Below are 19,035 nucleotides of genomic sequence, written 5' to 3'. Positions count from 1 at the left end.
ATTTTATTGAAAAAACGAAAGAAAAAAAAAATCCTCTACTGAGGCTGTCTGTCTGTTTCCCTACTGCATCTGCAGTGATTGTGATGTTGGTGCCATGTGAGGGATCAGAGACGTATGTGAACGGCAAGCGTGTGATGGCTGCAGTCCAGCTGCGCTCAGGTGAGTCTCCCTGGCGTCTGCCTCCACTTCAAATGCTTCCAGTCATCTGTAGTACTGTCAGGCTGTTGTGTCTAGCTTGTTCCTCCCCTCAGGCCACTGAGAGAGAACCTTACATGAATGTTGCAAGCACTGGCGTGTTGACTTCCAAACCTAAAATCAGCATAGAGTGTGTGTAATCTGTTTATCCTTCCTCAGGTAACCGCATAATCATGGGGAAGAACCACGTGTTCCGCTTTAATCACCCTGAGCAGGCACGTGCTGAGCGGGAGAAGACCCCAACGGCTGAGACCCCTGTGGAGCCTGTGGACTGGACCTTTGCCCAGAGAGAGCTGCTGGAGAAGCAGGGCATTGACATGAAGCAGGAGATGGAGAAGAGGTAACGCAGGCCACGAGGGCTTAGGGTTTAAGCAAAGGAAGGAAGCGAAAGACCTCTAATATTGACTCGAGGATAAAAAGCTAAGCGTTGTAGAAGCTGATATATGTTTGCATCACCAAATCCACTCGCCGTCTACTCAGGGCAAAGTCTGTGTTCCTCGCACTGTAAGCTCTGTTATGGAGCCTGGTTCGTGCACACATATGAATTGGATTATTCTGAAGGGGATTATGTTGTGAATAGGGGACAAATAAGCTCCAAACAGCTCTCTCATGCATGTGTCCTGCACTGTATTATATGTAGGCTTACTGAGATGGAGATCCTCTATAAAAAAGAGAAGGAGGAGGCAGATCAGCTGCTTGAGCAACAGAGACTGGTAAGACTGATTCTATTTGCTCTGTATTTTTTTATTTTTTAGAGATTTAGCATTTCTTTTGGAACTGTTCAGTTGGGTCATGGGTGTCCTTTTAAAGAGTTGCTTGTTTTTTGGACAGCCAGTGAATTAAGTGCGATCTGTTTGAAGGGGGTGGGTGGGGGGGTGGGTGGGGGGGTGGGGGGTGCTGCTCATATTGGTCATTAGGGAGTTATTTTATGTGCTGATATAGTGAGTAATGTGGGGAAAACAACATGCATAATCACTGTCACTCAAAAACCTTGTACCTAAAAAATTGCCAAGAAGGCTTTCTTAACTTACAATGGAAGTAAATGTAAAAAGATTTTAACACATCATTTTCATTGTTCTATTCATAGTGGTGATTTGACCTAATGTAAAGAACAACTACCAGAATCACATTGTGTCCAAACACACACAGTTCTTTTGTGTGACAGTGATATAGGTCTTAGTCTCCCTTGTGCTCTGCCGAAGTCCAACCAGCACTAATTCTGCACTCTTAGCTTTGACATCTTGAGACTTTTGGATGTGTGGGTGTGTGTGTGTGAGAAAAAACACTTCTCCCAGTGCATGGCTGAACCTCTTTGCATGGAAATGAAATCCACTCTGTCTGGATTGAGATACAGAGAGGCAGGGGGCAATTAATTTACCCCCTCCATTCCTGAGATGGACTGAATTGCAAAACTGATTTGATATGGTGCACAATTGGATTTTCTCAAGGTTTTTCCAACGGAATTCTTGTTTTCATTACCTTTCTTAGATTCGGAATCTTGCAAAACAGCATTAAGAAATTATTCCATAAAATAACAATTGAATAAATTAGTTTGTTCCAACCTGCTTTTTTGTCACAATATTGGCCACAAAGGATTTTTTTAAGTTACAAAACACTGCCATTCAGTTACACTTACATTTTTGCCAAAATTGTAAATATTGTGTGCTTTAATTCTGTTGCTGCCATTGCATGTTTTTGTTTATTTATTTTTTTAGTAGCATGTTCTCTTAACAGTACAGTTTTATTTTATTTTATTTCATTTCCGGAGTGTGTCTAGAGCCTGACGTTAGTTATTTGTTGCTGAGCAGTGCCCTCGAACTGGTCAGCCTTGAGTCAGCTTTTGATTTGCTGGAGTAGATTTCTGTTTGTTTCTGTTTGAGTTTGTTGGCTCCTCAATGCAGTTGCTGATATCTCCAATGCATTGTGATAATAACCCAAGATTTCTGCTGTAGTTGATGAAGGCTAGTGACAATGTGGTTTCTCATTGACTTCTGTAGCACTATTCCTTGAGTTCTACACATGTCTGACCGGACACAAAGGGCATGCTTGAACACAGTTTTTTCTGTGCTGGGGGTCCTAATCAATGATGACAAGCGCTCCAATGCTCTGGTTGTCTCATCAAACGAATCACATCCATACGACATGACGCGCTGCACTCATGACGCAATTGCAATTACTCGGTCACCACCTGTCTTCTGTTAGCATCTTTGCTATCTGGCAACGATTTGTACTGTACTCTGCATACTTGACCTGGAAAAATGAGAAACTGCATTTTCTCTCAAACTAACTTCTTAACTGTAGTGGATGAAATCGATGCTTTTAACTTCTTTCCAGCCTGTCCTTCCTCTCTTTTTCTCTCTGCACTGACCCGTAATAAACACGCAAGAGTCTTCTAACCCACTGCTAGAGCTATTCTCAACACCACAACCAAATCTCCATCAAGGACTTCAAATGGGGGATGCTCCAAAACTCCAGTGGCTTTTGCTGCATGTTTCTGAAGCATGTTTTGGGTGCAGCTTTCAAGTGCACAAAATGAAGAGGACAATGTCTTTTTAACAGAATAAAAGTCAACCAGAGCAAACATCTGTCCCCTTTTTGTTTACATTTTGCTCATATCATGATTACGTTTAATATTGATATGCAACTTGGGAACCTTGTTGATCATTGTTCTTTAGAAGTCTATAATATGTCTAGGAGATGGATTGTGTTCTTACGGTGTGTAGATATTGAGTTTAATGAACAGCGCTTGAATAATTAACTAAATCACTAAATGTCTTTCTTTGTGTTGGAACAGTTGTTAGATGTTGCACTGTGCATATTTCAGTTTATGGCTGCTCTAGCTTTAAAAAACAGAAATTAGGCTGAACTATGTGTATTAAAATCAAAATGAGTTACGGTAGACTTAACTGGCAAAAACTTAAGCGCATATTTAATAGTAGGATGAGCTGCTTTTCAGTGTTTGCTTTCATTTTGAATTTGAACTTGATTTGAAAGATTTTCCTACAACCGTAGAAGTTCCCATTTTGCATATCACCACTCGTGTCCATTCTTTACAGAAAACATTCCTTTTGATTTGAACTTCTCATTTTAATTTTACCATTTTGTTCCGCACTTTTTTTTTGGTTTTTGTTTCTTGTTTTGTTCTTTCAAGGATGGAGACTCTGATAGTGGAGATGACTCTGATAAAAGGTCATGTGAGGAAAGCTGGAGACTCATCACCTCCCTGCGGGAGAAGCTGCCTCCCAGCAAACTCCAAACCATAGTCAAAAAGTGTGGCTTACCCAGCAGTGGCAAACGAAGAGAGCCCATAAAAATGTACCAGATCCCCCAGCACCGGCGCCTCACCAAGGACTCCAAGTGGGTGACCATCTCGGATTTGAAGATCCAGGCGGTTAAGGAGATCTGCTACGAGGTGGCACTGAACGATTTCCGCCACAGCCGCCAAGAAATCGAAGCTTTGGCCATCGTGAAGATGAAGGAGCTGTGTGCCACGTACAAAAAGAAAGACCCCAATGAGCGAGACTCCTGGCGAGCCGTCGCTCGAGACGTCTGGGACACGGTGGGGGTCGGGGATGAGCGCATCGAAGACGTCATAACCAACGGCCGAGGTGTCTCCGACATGGATGACCTCAAGGTGCATATAGACAAGCTAGAGGACATCCTGGAAGAGGTGAAGAAACAGAACAACATGAAAGATGAAGAGATCCGTGCCCTCAGGAACAAGATGGTAAAGATGGAGAAGGTTCTTCCTCTGATCTCTGCTGATGGCCAAGAGAGGTCCGATACTGGCGGAGCAATGAGAGCCCGCAGTTCAAGCGAAGGCAAGGCTCCGTATGAGGACATACCTGAAGGCGATCAAGCAGATGAGCAAGCGTCCAAGATGATGGGCGACGATTCGTCCTTCCGCCGGGGACGCATGCGCTGGATGCGACAGGAACAGGTGCGGCTGAAGAACCTCCAGCAACAAGAAATCTCCAAGCAACTCCGCAGGCAAAGTGGCCCCCACCGCTTCATCCCCCCTGAGGACCGCAAGCTGCGCTTTCCTTTCAAAAGTAACCCGAAGCATCGCAACTCTTGGAGCCCTGGCACACACATCATCATCACTGATGAGCAAGTGATTGAGTTGAAAGTTCCCAAAGAGGCTGTGCAGGAGGAAGAGGACGGGACTGCGGGAGGAGAAGACACTATGGAGAAGGCAGGGCCTTCTGTCCATGCCCACCCTCCTCTTCCTAGCCCATCGGGACAGCGGAGATGCAAAGACCTGGAGCAAGGCCTGAGCCAGAGACATAACCAAGGCCATAGGAGTCAGCAACCCCACGAGAGAGGCCGCAGCAACTCCTTCAACAGCAGCCAGAGGTCCTCTGGCTCCATGGAGTCCCTGCATTCTGGGGACAGGAAGCAGCAGCCTCCACAGCAAGCTTTTTACCAGTCACGCTACAACCAAAACCAGCCTCATCCTTATTCTCACTCCCATCCCCATCCCCATCCTCATCATCACCATCAACAGCAGCACCCACAGCCCTATCACCACTACAGCAACGACGGCAGCTACAACTACCACCAGCAATACGCTCACAACCAGCAGCCTAGCCACCACAACAGTTTTCACACACCACCCCGCATGCGTAGACAAATGTCAGCCCCTAATTTGAAGGGTGGGCGGGAAACCGCAGTGTGAATGGGATGGGAGCAAGGCGTACTGTTGTTCTACTGAAGTATATAGCACTACGTTCACATCACACAGACTTCCAGAGAAAAATCACAGCATTGGACAGCTTGTCCTCATTGGGTCAAACTGCCAGAAATCTGGCTTATTCGTAGTTGAACAGTATTTTGTTTTATTGGTTATGCCAAATTACAGCCGTTTGTCCAACTAAAAGTGTATTGAGATCCTTATATTGGCTTATATTAGCTTATATTTGGTCCCCTGTAGATATAGTTGTGCTACACTGGTTGTATCTGTAGCATCAAGAGGGCTGCTGGATTTGGGATACTTGTAGAACCACAAGTGTGTTTGTTTTTTTTTTGTTGTTTTTTTTTTGTTAGTCAGTCTGTATATCAATCATTGACTCTTGGTCAAGGTATTGCTTCCTGAAAATTATGCTAAACTTCACCAGGTATTTTCAGTTTCCTCCGTTTTGAAAAGTCCTGACACATATTCTGAAGTTTCTTCAGAAGTTTAGCTCAACGGGATTTTAACTAAAAGTTGTTTTGCTGCTTTTCTCATATTTGAAACCCTGAATAACCACTACTCAACCACCACTACATGCAGTTTAGTCTATGATCATAGTAGACCTAAACGTGGGCTCATTACTTGAATTTTCATTTAAAGTAGCAAGTAGCACTACATCTGCATTTCAGCCATGTTTATGTTGACGATGAAACATTCAAGAAATGCTGGAATAACGTGGGTCAATGGTAATTATTTCAAACTACCTGAATGTGTGTTATCCCATGAACTAGAGTTCTGGAAGTGCAGCTAATGTTGGTCTGATTTTCGCATATTGAAGAAAATTTGCAGTTGAAATTTGTTGGGGGTCCTCTTACATTTCTTTTAATTTCATTTTTAAACTAAAGGAAGTATATGAATGTACTGTGGATTAGAAAAGGCCCTGGTCTTTTCTGAAAGCCTTACGTAAAGTGTTCTTCCAGATGATTTTGAAAAAAATGGTGAAAAGTGCCTTATTGGGTCACCCATATCTCATTAACCTTAAAGGTTAGCCTCTTTCTGCTTATATGAAATGTAGGTGTTCCTATCAGAGATAACTGTTAGCAATTATTTGTAATCACACAAGCAAGCGCATGTTTTGTGTACAGTAGCAATTAATGCCGATCTTTCTGTAAAGCTCTACTTTCTCCTGCAGGGAGTTAGTTCCGCATGCTTGTCCAAAAAGACAATTTAGCCGTGTTTTCAGAAAACTGCTGCACGGCAAATAGCAGCCTGCTTCGCTGTGCGCTTTGCCTCTATTGTTCCTCTCCAATGTCTGCTGCACTCTGAACCTCAATGCAGGGGGGCATTCTGTTCCCACGGGGTTGGAGGCAGTGGTCTAGAACGATCCGCTCTTGGAAGAAGCACGGAAATAGAATCCTTTGCCCATCTCCAGACACAAACGCTGCGATGATTAGAATCACATTTATTTTCTGGTGGCCCAAATGTGTGCACAGTGAACCCAGAAAGCACAACCTCTCCAGCTAGAGGTGTCCGACAGGGCTGTTGCCATGGTTTCCTGAGGCTCATTTTAAACTTCCAAAGGAGAACAAGAGCGATAGTGAAGAGGTCTATGCATTTCTTTCTTTTCTTTTTTTTTTTTTTAAGCTATGAAAGACAAATCAGTGCTGTGTTCTTTTATCAAAGCTCGCTCAGAGTTTGTGTTTATTTTCTCTTTCACCTCAGTTTCGTATTCATTTCTCTATGTGGTGCCACTGTTGGTACATAGCCTCCAGTTTCTCCTCCTTTAAGCAGGATCCCATTCAGAACGATGGCATTGTTTACTGTAACTGCCAAGCCGCTGTTTTTTCCTGCCTTAATATAGTTATGTAATTGTGCGTTTGCTTCATTTGCACAGCACAAATGGTGTTTGTTAGGAGAGCACATGCTCTGGATCTGCTCAGTAAGTGGCCTGGAGAAATAGAAGCTCACCTGACTTCACTGTAGAGCTTGAATAGTCCTGTGTGCTGGGGAAAAAGAAAAGGCCTTATGTCTGTGAATGCCTAAAATACAGCAATATGAAAGTTTCGTTACCTCCAGAAGTTCCAGAAACACAATTACGATGTTACAGTGCTTTAGCTTAATTACCTTCCTGTGTAGCATTTAAAAGGAAAATGAATAGTTGCTGTGTGGTGGATCTGTCGCTCGTCAAGCCTTTTTTATTTTTATTTTTTTTGCCATTTGATGCCATAAGTGACTATCAGACCATATGGTTCCTCTGCTCCAATAAGGAATGTTGCGTTGAACATGTACGGTGCTGACTGCAACTCCAGCTAGAACACGGACAGCTGAGGACATTGTACAAAGTGAAGCGGACAATGTATATTGTTCTTTTTAATTATGAACAGTCATATTCCGTCTGTTCAGTGTTTATATGCAATGTTGATATTAAGTGCCTCCAAATGGCTGTGTAATGTGTTGCTTTTTAAAACCGAAATCAGCATTTGTGCAAACTACGAACTTTGGTGTTCACATGACTTTGCTAGTTTGTTCGGGATAGCAATGTCACATTATGGTTGATATTACATTTCAAACAATGACTGAAATAAAACAAGGCAAAGTTCTGACTGCAATTTCTGTGGATAGTCTCACAACAGTGTTTTGTTTTAGCTAGTTTTAGCTAGTTTGTTCACTTACTAACATGCCATTTTCTAGGAATGTGAAGTCATATTTGTACTCCGTTGGTAGATGCTTGCTTGAAAGTACCACAGAAGGCATCATAAAGGAACCAGGTACCAGTAGGAAATGCTGGACTGGATATCAGAGGAAAAATAGCATCTCATCCAGAGTCAAGTCAAAAGTGAACTTGATTGTCAGCTGGAGAGCATAGCTAAACGAGATCTCCTCAGGCTCCAATGTGCAAATGTAACAGAAAAAAGATTACACTAGACAAGTAGAAATATCAGACAGCACTGACAGACGTAAAATAGAATAAATAAATAACAATAAAAAAATCTATGACTGATCTAGCCTAAAATTGATAGAATATTTGTTATTTTTTATCGAATTAAAAAATGACTAAATCAGTAATATAGTTGAGTGTTTGAGTTGTCAGTCTGAGCAATTTACTTTTGTACTTTTTAGATGTCCGTCTCCATGCATTTTTACATGCTAGCCTTCATCCTGTCAGCGCTGGAAGCATCATGAAATGGGGTGGGTCCAAACTAGTGGGTGGTAACTGGAAATTACTAAATTTGGAAGAAATTGGTGGGAGTCCAAAGCTTTTTAAAGCTTTTAAGTAGTTTAAGGTTTCAGTATTATATTGTAAAAAGTAACAGTGATGCTATCTCTATAAAATACCATACTAAGTACTGGTTGATTTATGTTGTAGTAGTATATAGTGGTGTACAGACTACTTCCTACGGTTCCGGACACACGTGAACCGGATTAATTGCCAAAGTTTAACCAGAACGGAGTGGAATACAGTTTTACTGTTGCTGTTAATTATCACAGTAATTATTTCCTCGATCTGGACGCAGAGCTGGTGTCTGTCACTTGAGCAGAGCGTATGAATAAAATTGGTACAGTTTGTAAACACTAAGCCACAAGAGCTGTAAGGTGTCACATATGCAGTGACGTTACTCTGGTGTGTGAGTGGAGAGCAGAGTTCTATTAGTGTGAGGCGTTGGGGTTTCCTATGGACATGGGCTGGGTGTGAATAGGAGAACTCTATAAGTAAGTCAATCTCAGAACGACGGACTCGAAAGTGAGAGTGAGGCAATCGCTCCACTCAGTCGCTACGTCACAAACTGACTATGTGTCAAAATAAAAGTCAGTAACACAAATGATGCAGTACTGATTCAAAAAGTCCAACCCAAATCTGATCCGTGGTTCAAAAGCAGTGATCTGATCAAAGCTGTTAGTTTTGTGATCTGTTACACCACTAGTAATATTGTGATGCATTGACAAATATTAGAGTGTTTTGTATGACTAAAAAGGGTTCCACTCTTATTCTCCTGTGTTCTCATTCATATTGGCACATTTTGAAGTGAAACATAGTGCTAGGATTTGGTTCATTATTATATTATGCCAGTATAGTGATATATTAAACTTGTCTGTTCTTTGGCACAGCAGACACATTTAAACATGTGCCAGTTTGCAGATTGGACATAATTTCAAAGATGCCCTTTCCTTTGAACACTCATCATTCATAATAATGCCCAAGGCATGAAATGAAATTTTCCTGTCAGCGGATACAGGCATGGAATTAATGTTTTTTGGCCTTAGCCTGCAGTTTTCATATCAGTGCATCCCTGCTATCCACTTCTCTATAGTTAGTGGTGAAGCTCTGTTGCATTTAGAATCATCATTGCATCATCTACATCTACCAACCCCTAATTTCAAAAGAAAGTGCAAGAGACTCCGGGAACTCCGAGTAGGCTCTATAATGCTTTCCCTGAGAAAAAGACCCCATTGCTCGGTGAAGAAGAGCTAGAGCAGAAGAAAGGTAGGGGTGTGTGTGCGCGAGAGCATGTAAGTGAAAGGGCTGCTCTGTTCTCAGAGCAGTGGAACAAATCTGATGAGCTCATTGGCGATAGCAACATGTGTGGTGACTCACAAGCAGTGGACCATCTGTAACACAACTCATACCTCTGACCTTTTCTTCAATGCCAGCGTTTTATTAGTGGTCAAAATAAATGGACAATTTTTTGCACACAACTGCAAGTGTTTGTTTATGCCTGAGAAAAATGCAGATCTGTTTGAGACCGATCTACATAGTAGAATTTAAACAACAATTAGGACATAAAGTAGTTTTTGTAGCCCCCTTCCCTCTCACCACCCCTTATAATTATTAGGGGTGTTGCAATGCATCGCAAAATCATGATATCGGAATGCAAAAATATGACATATTACGTATATTGCGGTTAATTGGTAGTTCTTAGCCCAATCCTTTCACTTTCCTGCTTTGAAGGTAATCATTTTACTTCACTCTAATTTGGTTCAGAATATCGTCAAATACAGAATTGTGAACCCCATATCATGAATTTAATCTGATTGTGGGCTGAGTATTGTATCATAAATCTAGGAGTGCTTCTTGTTTAGTTCATCTTACAATTGGTGTTCAGTAGATGCCTTCTTGTGCATCGTATTAGGGTGCAGAACTGGTGCTGGAATGAACAGAACACAGTAAGCAAGGAGGTAACATTTTTATTGACATGTCCATGTGGGGCCTGTATGAGTAGTCCAGCTGGGTCACAGCAAGTTTTGTCCACTGGTTCCACGTTGGCCCCCACATGTGCATGCCCACCAGGGTCAGTGATTGGACAACTGCACACTGCATACAGGGCCTAGAGTCATCCATGTGTCCCATGATTGAGCCCATTTGGGAAGCCCAAAAAGTCCCAGTAAAAAGACATGTACAAACCCACTCAGAGCCCATGCGCCCCTGGAACCCACCTTCATTCCCACATTCCACCCAAGTGAGAACCACATGAGCATGTTGGCTGGGGAATGACTACTTCTATAATGTGCTGGGCATTGATAGCCTAATTGACTGACTAATCTAAAGTATTCATGTATTTTAAATAAAACAATAAGTCATTTTAGCCCGAACTATGCAGTGGTTTGAGTTTATATGGTGTGTGTGGTGTGCACTAGACTGCCAGACCGAACTTAATTACTTTCTTTGGCCTCTTCCTGACTAAGATTAGCTCACATGTGATCTATCTAGCTATGTCTTTTGGAAGAAATGGGCCTCTATCACTTGTTCAGATTGTACAGTGCAGTGCCATATTGCCCCATGAGAATGTGTCTCATATAAACAGTATGGACTGATTTTTGTATTTTTATATTTTATAACATGGTGATAGTAGAAATCCATGTCTCATGTTTCTTCATAATTAACATTATCAACTCCTCTGACACATCTTTGCAGCCCTAAACGTGCTACAGTGTACAAGGATTATCATTTTGCAACATATAACAGTTAGCTAACCTACGTAGCAAACTTTCCACACCTGCCAAGAAAGACAGTACGAAGGTCCATCTGGGTTTGTGGACCTTTTGGAGTCTTCTCCAATTAACCTCCACTAGCCGTGTGTTGACGGGCCCCACCTGCTGTCCCCCCTTCTCTGCCAAATTCTGTCCCACAGGTCTATGAGAGCAAGCTTCAAGAGCTGCAGAAACAGGTGGAGACTCGCTCACTGATCGCAGAAACTCCTGATGAAGAAGAGGAGGAGGAGGAAGAGGATGAAGGTAAAATATTCACCATACACACTGAACCCCTAGTGACACTGGCAGCCTAATAGAACATCAATAGCAATATTAAAAAACAAAACCATGATGTGATCTGATGTTCTTGCGCTGTGCTGCATTCTGAGACGTCCTGTTGCGGTGTGTAGCTGATCTGTCTGCTGCCTTTCCCTGCTGCAGTGCCATGGACACAGCATGAATTTGAGCTTGCTCAGTGGGCCTTCAGAAAGTGGAGGTACCATCAGTTCACCTCATTACGAGACCAGCTGTGGGGGAACGCGGTGTACCTGAAGGAGGCTAATGCTATCAGCGTGGAGCTCAAGAAGAAGGTATAGTACAAGCGATGTGACAGCTGGGGGAACACGGTTCTCTGTGATTGAATGTTTGGCTTGTCTTGCATAATCTTCTCTGTATTGAAAAAGGAAGGAAGGATTCAGGAAATCTGAAGAAAAAAAAAACTTTTTGAAGCATTGGGCAAATCTCCTAGTTTTCCTACTCCGATAATTAAAATGCAAATGAATGCTTGAAGGACACAGCAAAGTTAATGATGTTGCCTCATTGGTATTGACTGATGTTTTGATTGTAACCTAGCCCTTTGGGCTAAGCACAGCATCGAGTTGAGCCTGTTGCTGCCAGTCTTTGCTTTCCTGAACCACATGGGTCTGCATACGAATTGGGTCATTAATTAACGCATTTGATTGTGAGCACTAAGCTGTTTTAGATGCATTTTACCCATCCACTGCTAGGCCTCTGTTGATTTACTCTTGCAAACTTGCACTTGGACAGTCGTTAAGTGTCGGGAGGAAAGGCTGCCTCCATTTTCTTCTTGCTTCATTTTTTTATGTGCTTGCTTTTTCCTAGCCCCAGAGGTGTGTAGCCTTAAAACACCCTTGTGGTGGTGGCTTGAAGTTAAAACCTCAGCAAGTCAAAGATTTATAATGGTTGTCTATAGTCTACAGATTTAAGTTAGTCTATAGCCTGTAGATTTACAGCAGCACTATCCGAGAATTGGCCATTCTTGCTTGTGGGCTCCCCCTTACAGTCAGGAAGTGTAATTAGTGCTTTACGACATCCCTAAAGGATACATTGTGCACATTTCTGGACAAGCTGAGAAGGTGAAAAGCATGTGAACCGAGGCAGTGAAGTAATATTTACACTAATATGACTAGGGTTGCGCAGCAAGGGTCATCTGGCTCACTTCACCACATAGTACATGTAATACATGTAGCAAAGATAGAGACTCAGTCCTCTCTGTTACAAGTCAGTGGAACATCAAATGATTTCAAACTGTTATTTGAATGTAGAAATGCTATATAATGTTGCTATATACTTGTCATAAAAATTTTTTTTTTTACCTATATAACATGTTTATGTGCTTTCTATGTAAAATTGTAAGCATTTCCCCCACCTTTTCTCTTCTCATCTTTCCTTTTTTATGTTCCCGTAAAAATCAACACACAAATGGAAGAAAATAAAAAGGAATACATTTGAAAGCAAAAATTATTGCATTGTGTTATAGAATATTTGATTCTTCTTCTCATTCCCATTCTCCCTCCATGTCTCTTTCTCGCGCGCTCTCTCTCTCTTCTCACTGAAGGTCCAGTTCCAGTTTGTGCTGCTGACAGACACTCTGTATTCTCCACTCCCTCCGGAACTGCTGCCTCCTGAGCCGGAGAAGGAGCGTGACTCTAGGCCTTTCCCTCGCACTGTGGTGGCTGTGGAGGTCCAGGACCTGAAGAATGGAGCCACTCACTACTGGTCCCTAGAGAAGCTTAAGTAAGCTTTAGGCCGGCAACCAGCGCCAGACCTTTGTAATTCCATGCAGACTGCTGACTAATATCTTTTCAAGTTTTGACTTGACATTTCACACTGCAGTAATTGTCTCCTTTTAAAAAATCCAGCAAGTCCTGTTTTAGTGGAACCGCTCCACTGAATTGAACCCAAAAATTATGTAATGCAATTGTAACGCTCTGCGCGAAGAGTGAAGAGCTTCACTGTTTCTTTGAATAAAAATGTCTGTAATAGCCTTTGTTAGTCCACTGTTTCAGTGCTTCTGTAGCTGCTTCTTGACTGGGTCGTATTTCTCCCCTCTTTCAGGCAGAGACTGGAGCAGATGCGAGAGATGTATGACCGTGCAGGAGAAATGGCCTCCTCCAATCAGGAGGAGGGGGAAGGGCCCCTAACCGGCAGTGACCCTTTCTATGACCGTTTCCATTGGTTCAAGCTAGTTGGGAGGTATGTAATGATTAAAGCTTGATTTAATTTCCAGACCTGAAATAAAAGCATGGATTTGACTTGGGTAGAGATGAATGATGCTAACAGTATTAAACCTAACAATAAAAGTTATAGATATGTGGAAATTCCTAGACTTCTGAGTGATAATGAGTCTGTTTTGCTGTGGAAATTCATGGTTGTGTGTGTGTGTGTGTGTGTGTGTGTGTGTGTGTGTGTGTGTGTGTGTGTGTGTGTGTGTGTGTGTGTGTGTGTGTGTGTGTGTGTGTGTGTGTGTGTGTGTGTGCGTGTGTGTGTGTGTCTGAGTGTATTACTGCATTACTCTGATGAAAAGCTCTCTTTAGGAATGTGTTGATGGGGGAGGTGTGTGCTCATGAATCATTCATGATGTTGTGTTCATTTAGTTCACACTCCTGATGCATCCCGCACCCAATTACCATAACTCATCTTAAGACCTTCTCTGTTATCGTATGAGATCATTGTTATTGTTGCATTTGTCATCCTGGTTTGTATCTTTCTTTCATTGTTTTTTCATTTTTTGGTTTTTTTTTTTTCCCCTTTTACTCATTTTTGTTCTGCGCTGTGTTTTCTGTAAGGTTGTTTTTCATCTCATCATCAATATATCATGGATCATCTTGATTTGTAACAATTTACAAGATTCAAATTCAGTTTGATGCATTAAAAAAAAAAAGCAGTGGCTAAAAATGTTACGTCAGAATTCCACAGATTTTTTTATTTTTTTTCCCCTTAAATTTTTCTACAAATTCAGCTGTTTAAATGTAACCATGGTCCTTCATCTGATTACAGATGGTGAAGGAAGTCTAAAAGTACAGATCATTTTCTTTGCTAGTAGAAATGACGTGTCCTACTGACACAGCGTCTCTGGCGCATTTTAGACTAAAACCTTCTCACAAAAATATCTTAAAACAATATCTTGGGCCTCAGACAGCACATTCCTAACTGATTCATATCATAATGTTCTGTGAAGGAACTTGTAGAGCCATTCAAAAGTTTGGACATTTGGTTCCTCTCATCACTACTGTGATTTAATCTTTCTAGTATAACTTTGCTTACATTCTAGCAGTTTGTCAGACTGTAGATAAAAAAAAATGTTCTGGTCACTTTACAGCAATACGCTGCAAAACACTGGTGCATCCCTAGTGTATCTGTAGTTTTTGCATATTTTTATTGTTCATTTTGTTTTTTTATGTCTCCATATTCTTATTTTTACATTAGTTCATTTCCCATTGTTGGTTCTTATTTTACCATTTTTTTGTGTGTTTGTAGTTATTTTACTGATATTATCAGTTACATGCTGTGAACCATAAATTCTCATTTTATGATCGTATCTGAATTCGCTGTTTCCGTTGTGTCGGACGTTGAGAAATGTTCTCAATGTAATGTTAAATCTTAAATGTAAATTTTATTTTACGTTAGTAATTGAAAACTGGGTTTAACTCTTACTGTACTATAAGAGATGGACCTACCGACTGCTGTTGCTGTAGTCCGAGGCCTCCTTTCTAACTATCTGGCCCATGCTGGTCCTCCCCCTCCTCCTTTTTGGTCCTTACCCTCGTTTAGCTCTCCCATCTTCCACGGCTGTGTGAACGAGCACCTAGCTGACCGCACGCCCTCGCCCACCTTCTCAACGGCCGACTCGGACGTGACCGAGTTAGCTGACGAGCGGCAGAGCGAGATAGAGGACTTCATGGACGATGAGGCTTTTGTGGACGACACCAGCTCAGACGCCGGCACTGAGGAGGGCTCTGATATCTTCAGCGATGGCCAGGACCCCTTCTATGACCGCTCTCCCTGGTTCACTCTTGTGGGCAGGTTGGTGCTTGGGGGAGACTTGGAGAGGCCGAGAGATTGAGAGAGAAAGAAAGAGACACACACTTATTCTGCATGATTCAGATATAAGCTCTAAGCTACAGTGCCGAGGCATAGAAGTCAGATTAACCACAAGTGAGAATCAACAACCGACTGACCCCAGTAAAGTTTCTCAACAGCTTCATGGTGTTAAGATCATCTTAAATGGTAGAGCATCACACTAACCACTTGTTCTACTATTTAACAACCCAGCCCTAATGTGGAAAGGCTTTCTGTACTACAGGGACCTCTGGTGAGGCTATTCTTTGGTAATAGAAGTTTGTAATAACTCTTTCAGGCCGCTGGCGGTCCGTAGGAGTTTTAAAGGATTAAACACATGTCAACACATGTCAAATATTACTGAACTGTATCCAGGTGTTCACACTGAAGAACGTTAGACAACGTTCTACATCTAGAACAATAAGGGTCACATAGGATACATGGTCTTGGCATTAAAAAAAAAAAACCTGACTTAAGCCATAGGGCATAAGCAAGTTCGCAGCATGCCATGCTAAGTCTACCTGAAGTTGATTTTTGTCTGAAGTGAAAACTCTCCATTTTTTTCAGTTATAATTTGTCATTAAGACATGAATATACAGAACATGTTCTGCCTTTACACAAAACAAGATCTTTTAGCTTCAAGTGTGAGTTCAGAATCCTGACCTTTGAATATTTACCACCTGTTTCAAAGAGCTTATTACAGCATGCTGTCATATTGCCTGTGATGGCCACAACGTCTAAGGATTAAGATGAATAAAGCCAATTTCACACCAGACACTGTGAACCCACTGTGTTTCTGGGCAGAAGCAGCTAAAATTCCAGTATGCTTTGAAAATGTACAGTATGGGCCAATAATAAACATTTCAACTGACCTCTACATCTGAAGCTGTTGGATACAGAAGTATTTATTTCAATTCAAATGCAATAAGCCATCTTCCACTTCCAGAGCTAATTTACAGCTAAGCTATGCTCATGTTTAATGTACATAGAGTTTATTAGCAGCACACAACCAATAAAGATCTTTGTAGTTTCCAAGACAAACAGAAGCTGCTGCCGCTTTGTGACTTGTGTGTGTCGCGTCGGATGTGAAATAACAAACACTGGGAAGGGCTCTTACATACCATTTGTGCCACATTTCTACTGGTATGAAATTTTACAGGTAGATCCTATAGTTTGCAGCCACAAGTCTTACAAGGAAATACAAAGAGGAGAGGTATTGCTATAGTATAGCGTAGTGTCTGCTGTCTCCTCTCCCTCTCTCTGTCTCTCAGATTCTGTGTCACCTCACACCATCGATTCTAGACTGCATTAACAACTAAATGTCACTAAATGCTCTTAATCTAAGTGTTGCATTATTTTACTTTATTTAATTATTATTTTGTCTGTCTTAAACATTTTTGCTTGTTTTACTTGTATTTCTTTCTTTCTTTGGTATAATTTCTGGTTGTATCAGAAGCTCATTCAGTATGCTATGGGAGAGAAATTGCGAGCGAGGTGGGGGTAGAGGTGGAGGCTGTCAGGGGTGTGGTGAGTGGATCAATGCAGGGACAGTGTAACGAGCTCGTCGTCCTGTCGTAAATGGACCTGCGTCACTGTGACCTCACCAGTACACTGCAGCGATAGCTCTCTGCCATCTTGGTTCCTCCGGGGAGGGGGGGAGGGTTATGTGGCTGCAGATCAACATTGTACAGAGCTGCACGTGATAAGTGTGTGTGGGAGGCTGTCCCATATTTTGGGGGGGGGGTCAAATGTTCTACAAGTAGTTCCACAGCAGACTGAAGCTTCTGTCTATTTATTTTGTCCATTTTGTTATTTTATATTTCAGTTCAGAGTTGTGAAAGCAAAAAGCATTGAGATCGTAAATTGTCAGTGTGTTCACAGCAGGTAGTGTCTGTTCTAATGAAAGTGTTGCCGTTAATCAGGTGAATGCAGACTGGAATGGAAATTGGGATGCTGCCAGTACAGTAGATTGTTTAGTCTAAATCATTTCCTATATGTCTGCTACATCAGCTGTGTGTGTGTGTGTATATGTATGTATGGGAGTGAGTGTGTGTCCCTCAGTGCATTTATAATGATTGCCACTCTCTTCAGGGCCTTTGTGTACCTGAGCAACCTGCTGTACTCTGTGCCCCTGGTGCACCGTGTTGCCATAGTGACAGAGAAGGGGGAGGTGCGCGGTTTCCTCCGTGTCGGAGTCCAGGCCATCGCAGGTGAGAACGTCTGGGCTTCTCACATCTTGTTCCTATCCCAGAGGAGCACACCCACTTAGTTTGTCAGTCTGTGAAACCTAGCAGCTGGCTCTGCCTAAAGAATACCACCAGAGGTGTTGAATCTCTATAGGACTAATGTTGGAATTTAAGATGGGGTGCTTCAGCTGATAATCACCTTGCTTATCCTGATAAATAATACGCTGAGCATGTTGTAGATATTAAGAGCATGCTGTAGATGAAGCTACATGTGGCCACATGTACTTTGTAACATGTATTTACCTAACTTATCTTTTATGACACACCCCTACACACAAAGCTATGAACGTAATAAAATATGTAGGGGTGTGTGTGTATGTATGTATGTGTATATAGTGCATTTTTATGTCTGTGTTTTGTGAATATGTCTTAAGTATAGCAGTGTAATATTTTTTGACCTTTTTGTCCAACCTTAGTGACAGTAGGCATAGTTTTAAGTGTGTTATAGGGATGCACAATAGCAGTTGATACGATATTTGCAATGCCATTAACTTTGTTTAGATATGGCTGATATTTTAAACAGGTGTTTGATGATTATATGTATTAAACTGAAGAAGAGCAATATGTTCAGATTATTCATTTTTAATAAGTAATTTTACTGCGTACAGAAATAAATGTTCCATTTCTTTCTAATGATTATACAGGTGTCACAGTTGTTACATTTTTATAGATATTGATGTGTTAGCTTCAGAAGATACATACACTAAATGTATCTCTCATTGTCATCGGCCCATAATTTCAACATTGGTGCATTCCTAGTGTTTTAGTATGGTTGGCTACTGTATGTCATTTAGATACAAAGATCATTGGATTCATTATTAGTCTAAAATCAGAGTGTAGCCCTTAGATTGGTTTGAATTAAAATGCTGTTTAATTGCTTTGGTCGTAAGTAGCTTCTTTGCTTCTTCTTACCTTCTGGTCTTGTTCCATTTCAGCTGACGAAGAGGCTCCTGACTATGGCTCTGGTGTGCGTCAGTCTGGCACTGCTAAGATCTCATTTGATGATGAGTATTTCAAAAAGGTAAGAACAGTCATTCAGGCTGAGGCTACATCAAACTACAGCTTTACATTTAAAAGGATATTTCTGCAGTAGTTTGGGGAAATTGGTAAGCCAAGTGAGAGTAGGAGCCTGGGAGCCAGTGCAGTAATATGCATGAGTGTTAAATTCTCTTTACAAATCTACCAAAGGCTTACTGCCTTGGGACTAGCGAAATTCAATTATCCAGCAGCTTTGGATTTAATGGAACAAAATGGGGCTTGGCATTTCTATTAGTGGGTGAGAAGTTTCAGTCATGGCTTGGCTTTACTTGGTTGTTTTTTGTTTTTTTTCTTGAGGACAGTTGAGGTGATTTACTGTGTTGAACTCCTCCTCTTTTCTCCTCTCTGTTTAGAGCGATTTCTCGTCTGTGGCAATGACCCGATCTGGCCTTTCTTTGGAGGAGTTGCGTATTGTGGAAGGCCAAGGACAGAGTTCAGAGGTCATTACCCCCTCAGAGGAGATGAACAGAATAAATGAAATGGGTAAGAGAGAGAGACAGGAGAACAGCTGGTGACCCTGCGCTGCATGTGGCCAGCGTGTATATAGTCGTGCGC

At 41.8% G+C, this 19,035-nt stretch overlaps 1 protein-coding gene across 6 annotated transcripts in view; it reads left to right on the top strand.

The window, feature by feature from the left end:
• kif1b (kinesin family member 1B) overlaps positions 1-19,035 on the top strand; it is an 85,582-nt gene that overhangs the window by 47,802 nt on the left and 18,745 nt on the right. For 3 of the 6 annotated variants that reach the window (XM_072656569.1, XM_072656568.1, XM_072656572.1), the window contains 11 exons: positions 76-159; positions 355-535; positions 836-908; positions 10,996-11,098; positions 11,276-11,424; positions 12,693-12,871; positions 13,193-13,330; positions 14,909-15,160; positions 17,288-17,406; positions 18,378-18,463; positions 18,834-18,963. In XM_072656569.1, the coding sequence (XP_072512670.1) occupies positions 76-159; positions 355-535; positions 836-908; positions 10,996-11,098; positions 11,276-11,424; positions 12,693-12,871; positions 13,193-13,330; positions 14,909-15,160; positions 17,288-17,406; positions 18,378-18,463; positions 18,834-18,963 (1,494 nt within the window). Of the gene's footprint in view, positions 1-75; positions 160-354; positions 536-835; positions 909-3,346; positions 7,481-10,995; positions 11,099-11,275; positions 11,425-12,692; positions 12,872-13,192; positions 13,331-14,908; positions 15,161-17,287; positions 17,407-18,377; positions 18,464-18,833; positions 18,964-19,035 lie in introns of those variants that run through there. The other 3 variants (XM_072656571.1, XM_072656570.1, XM_072656573.1) reach the window with 2 other exon arrangements.

This window comes from Salminus brasiliensis, chromosome 14 (assembly GCF_030463535.1).
Source record: "Salminus brasiliensis chromosome 14, fSalBra1.hap2, whole genome shotgun sequence".
Classification (NCBI taxonomy): Eukaryota; Metazoa; Chordata; class Actinopteri; order Characiformes; family Bryconidae; genus Salminus; species Salminus brasiliensis.
The sequence above is the reverse complement of the archived record's forward strand: the minus strand, read 5'-3'. Positions and strand labels throughout refer to the sequence as shown.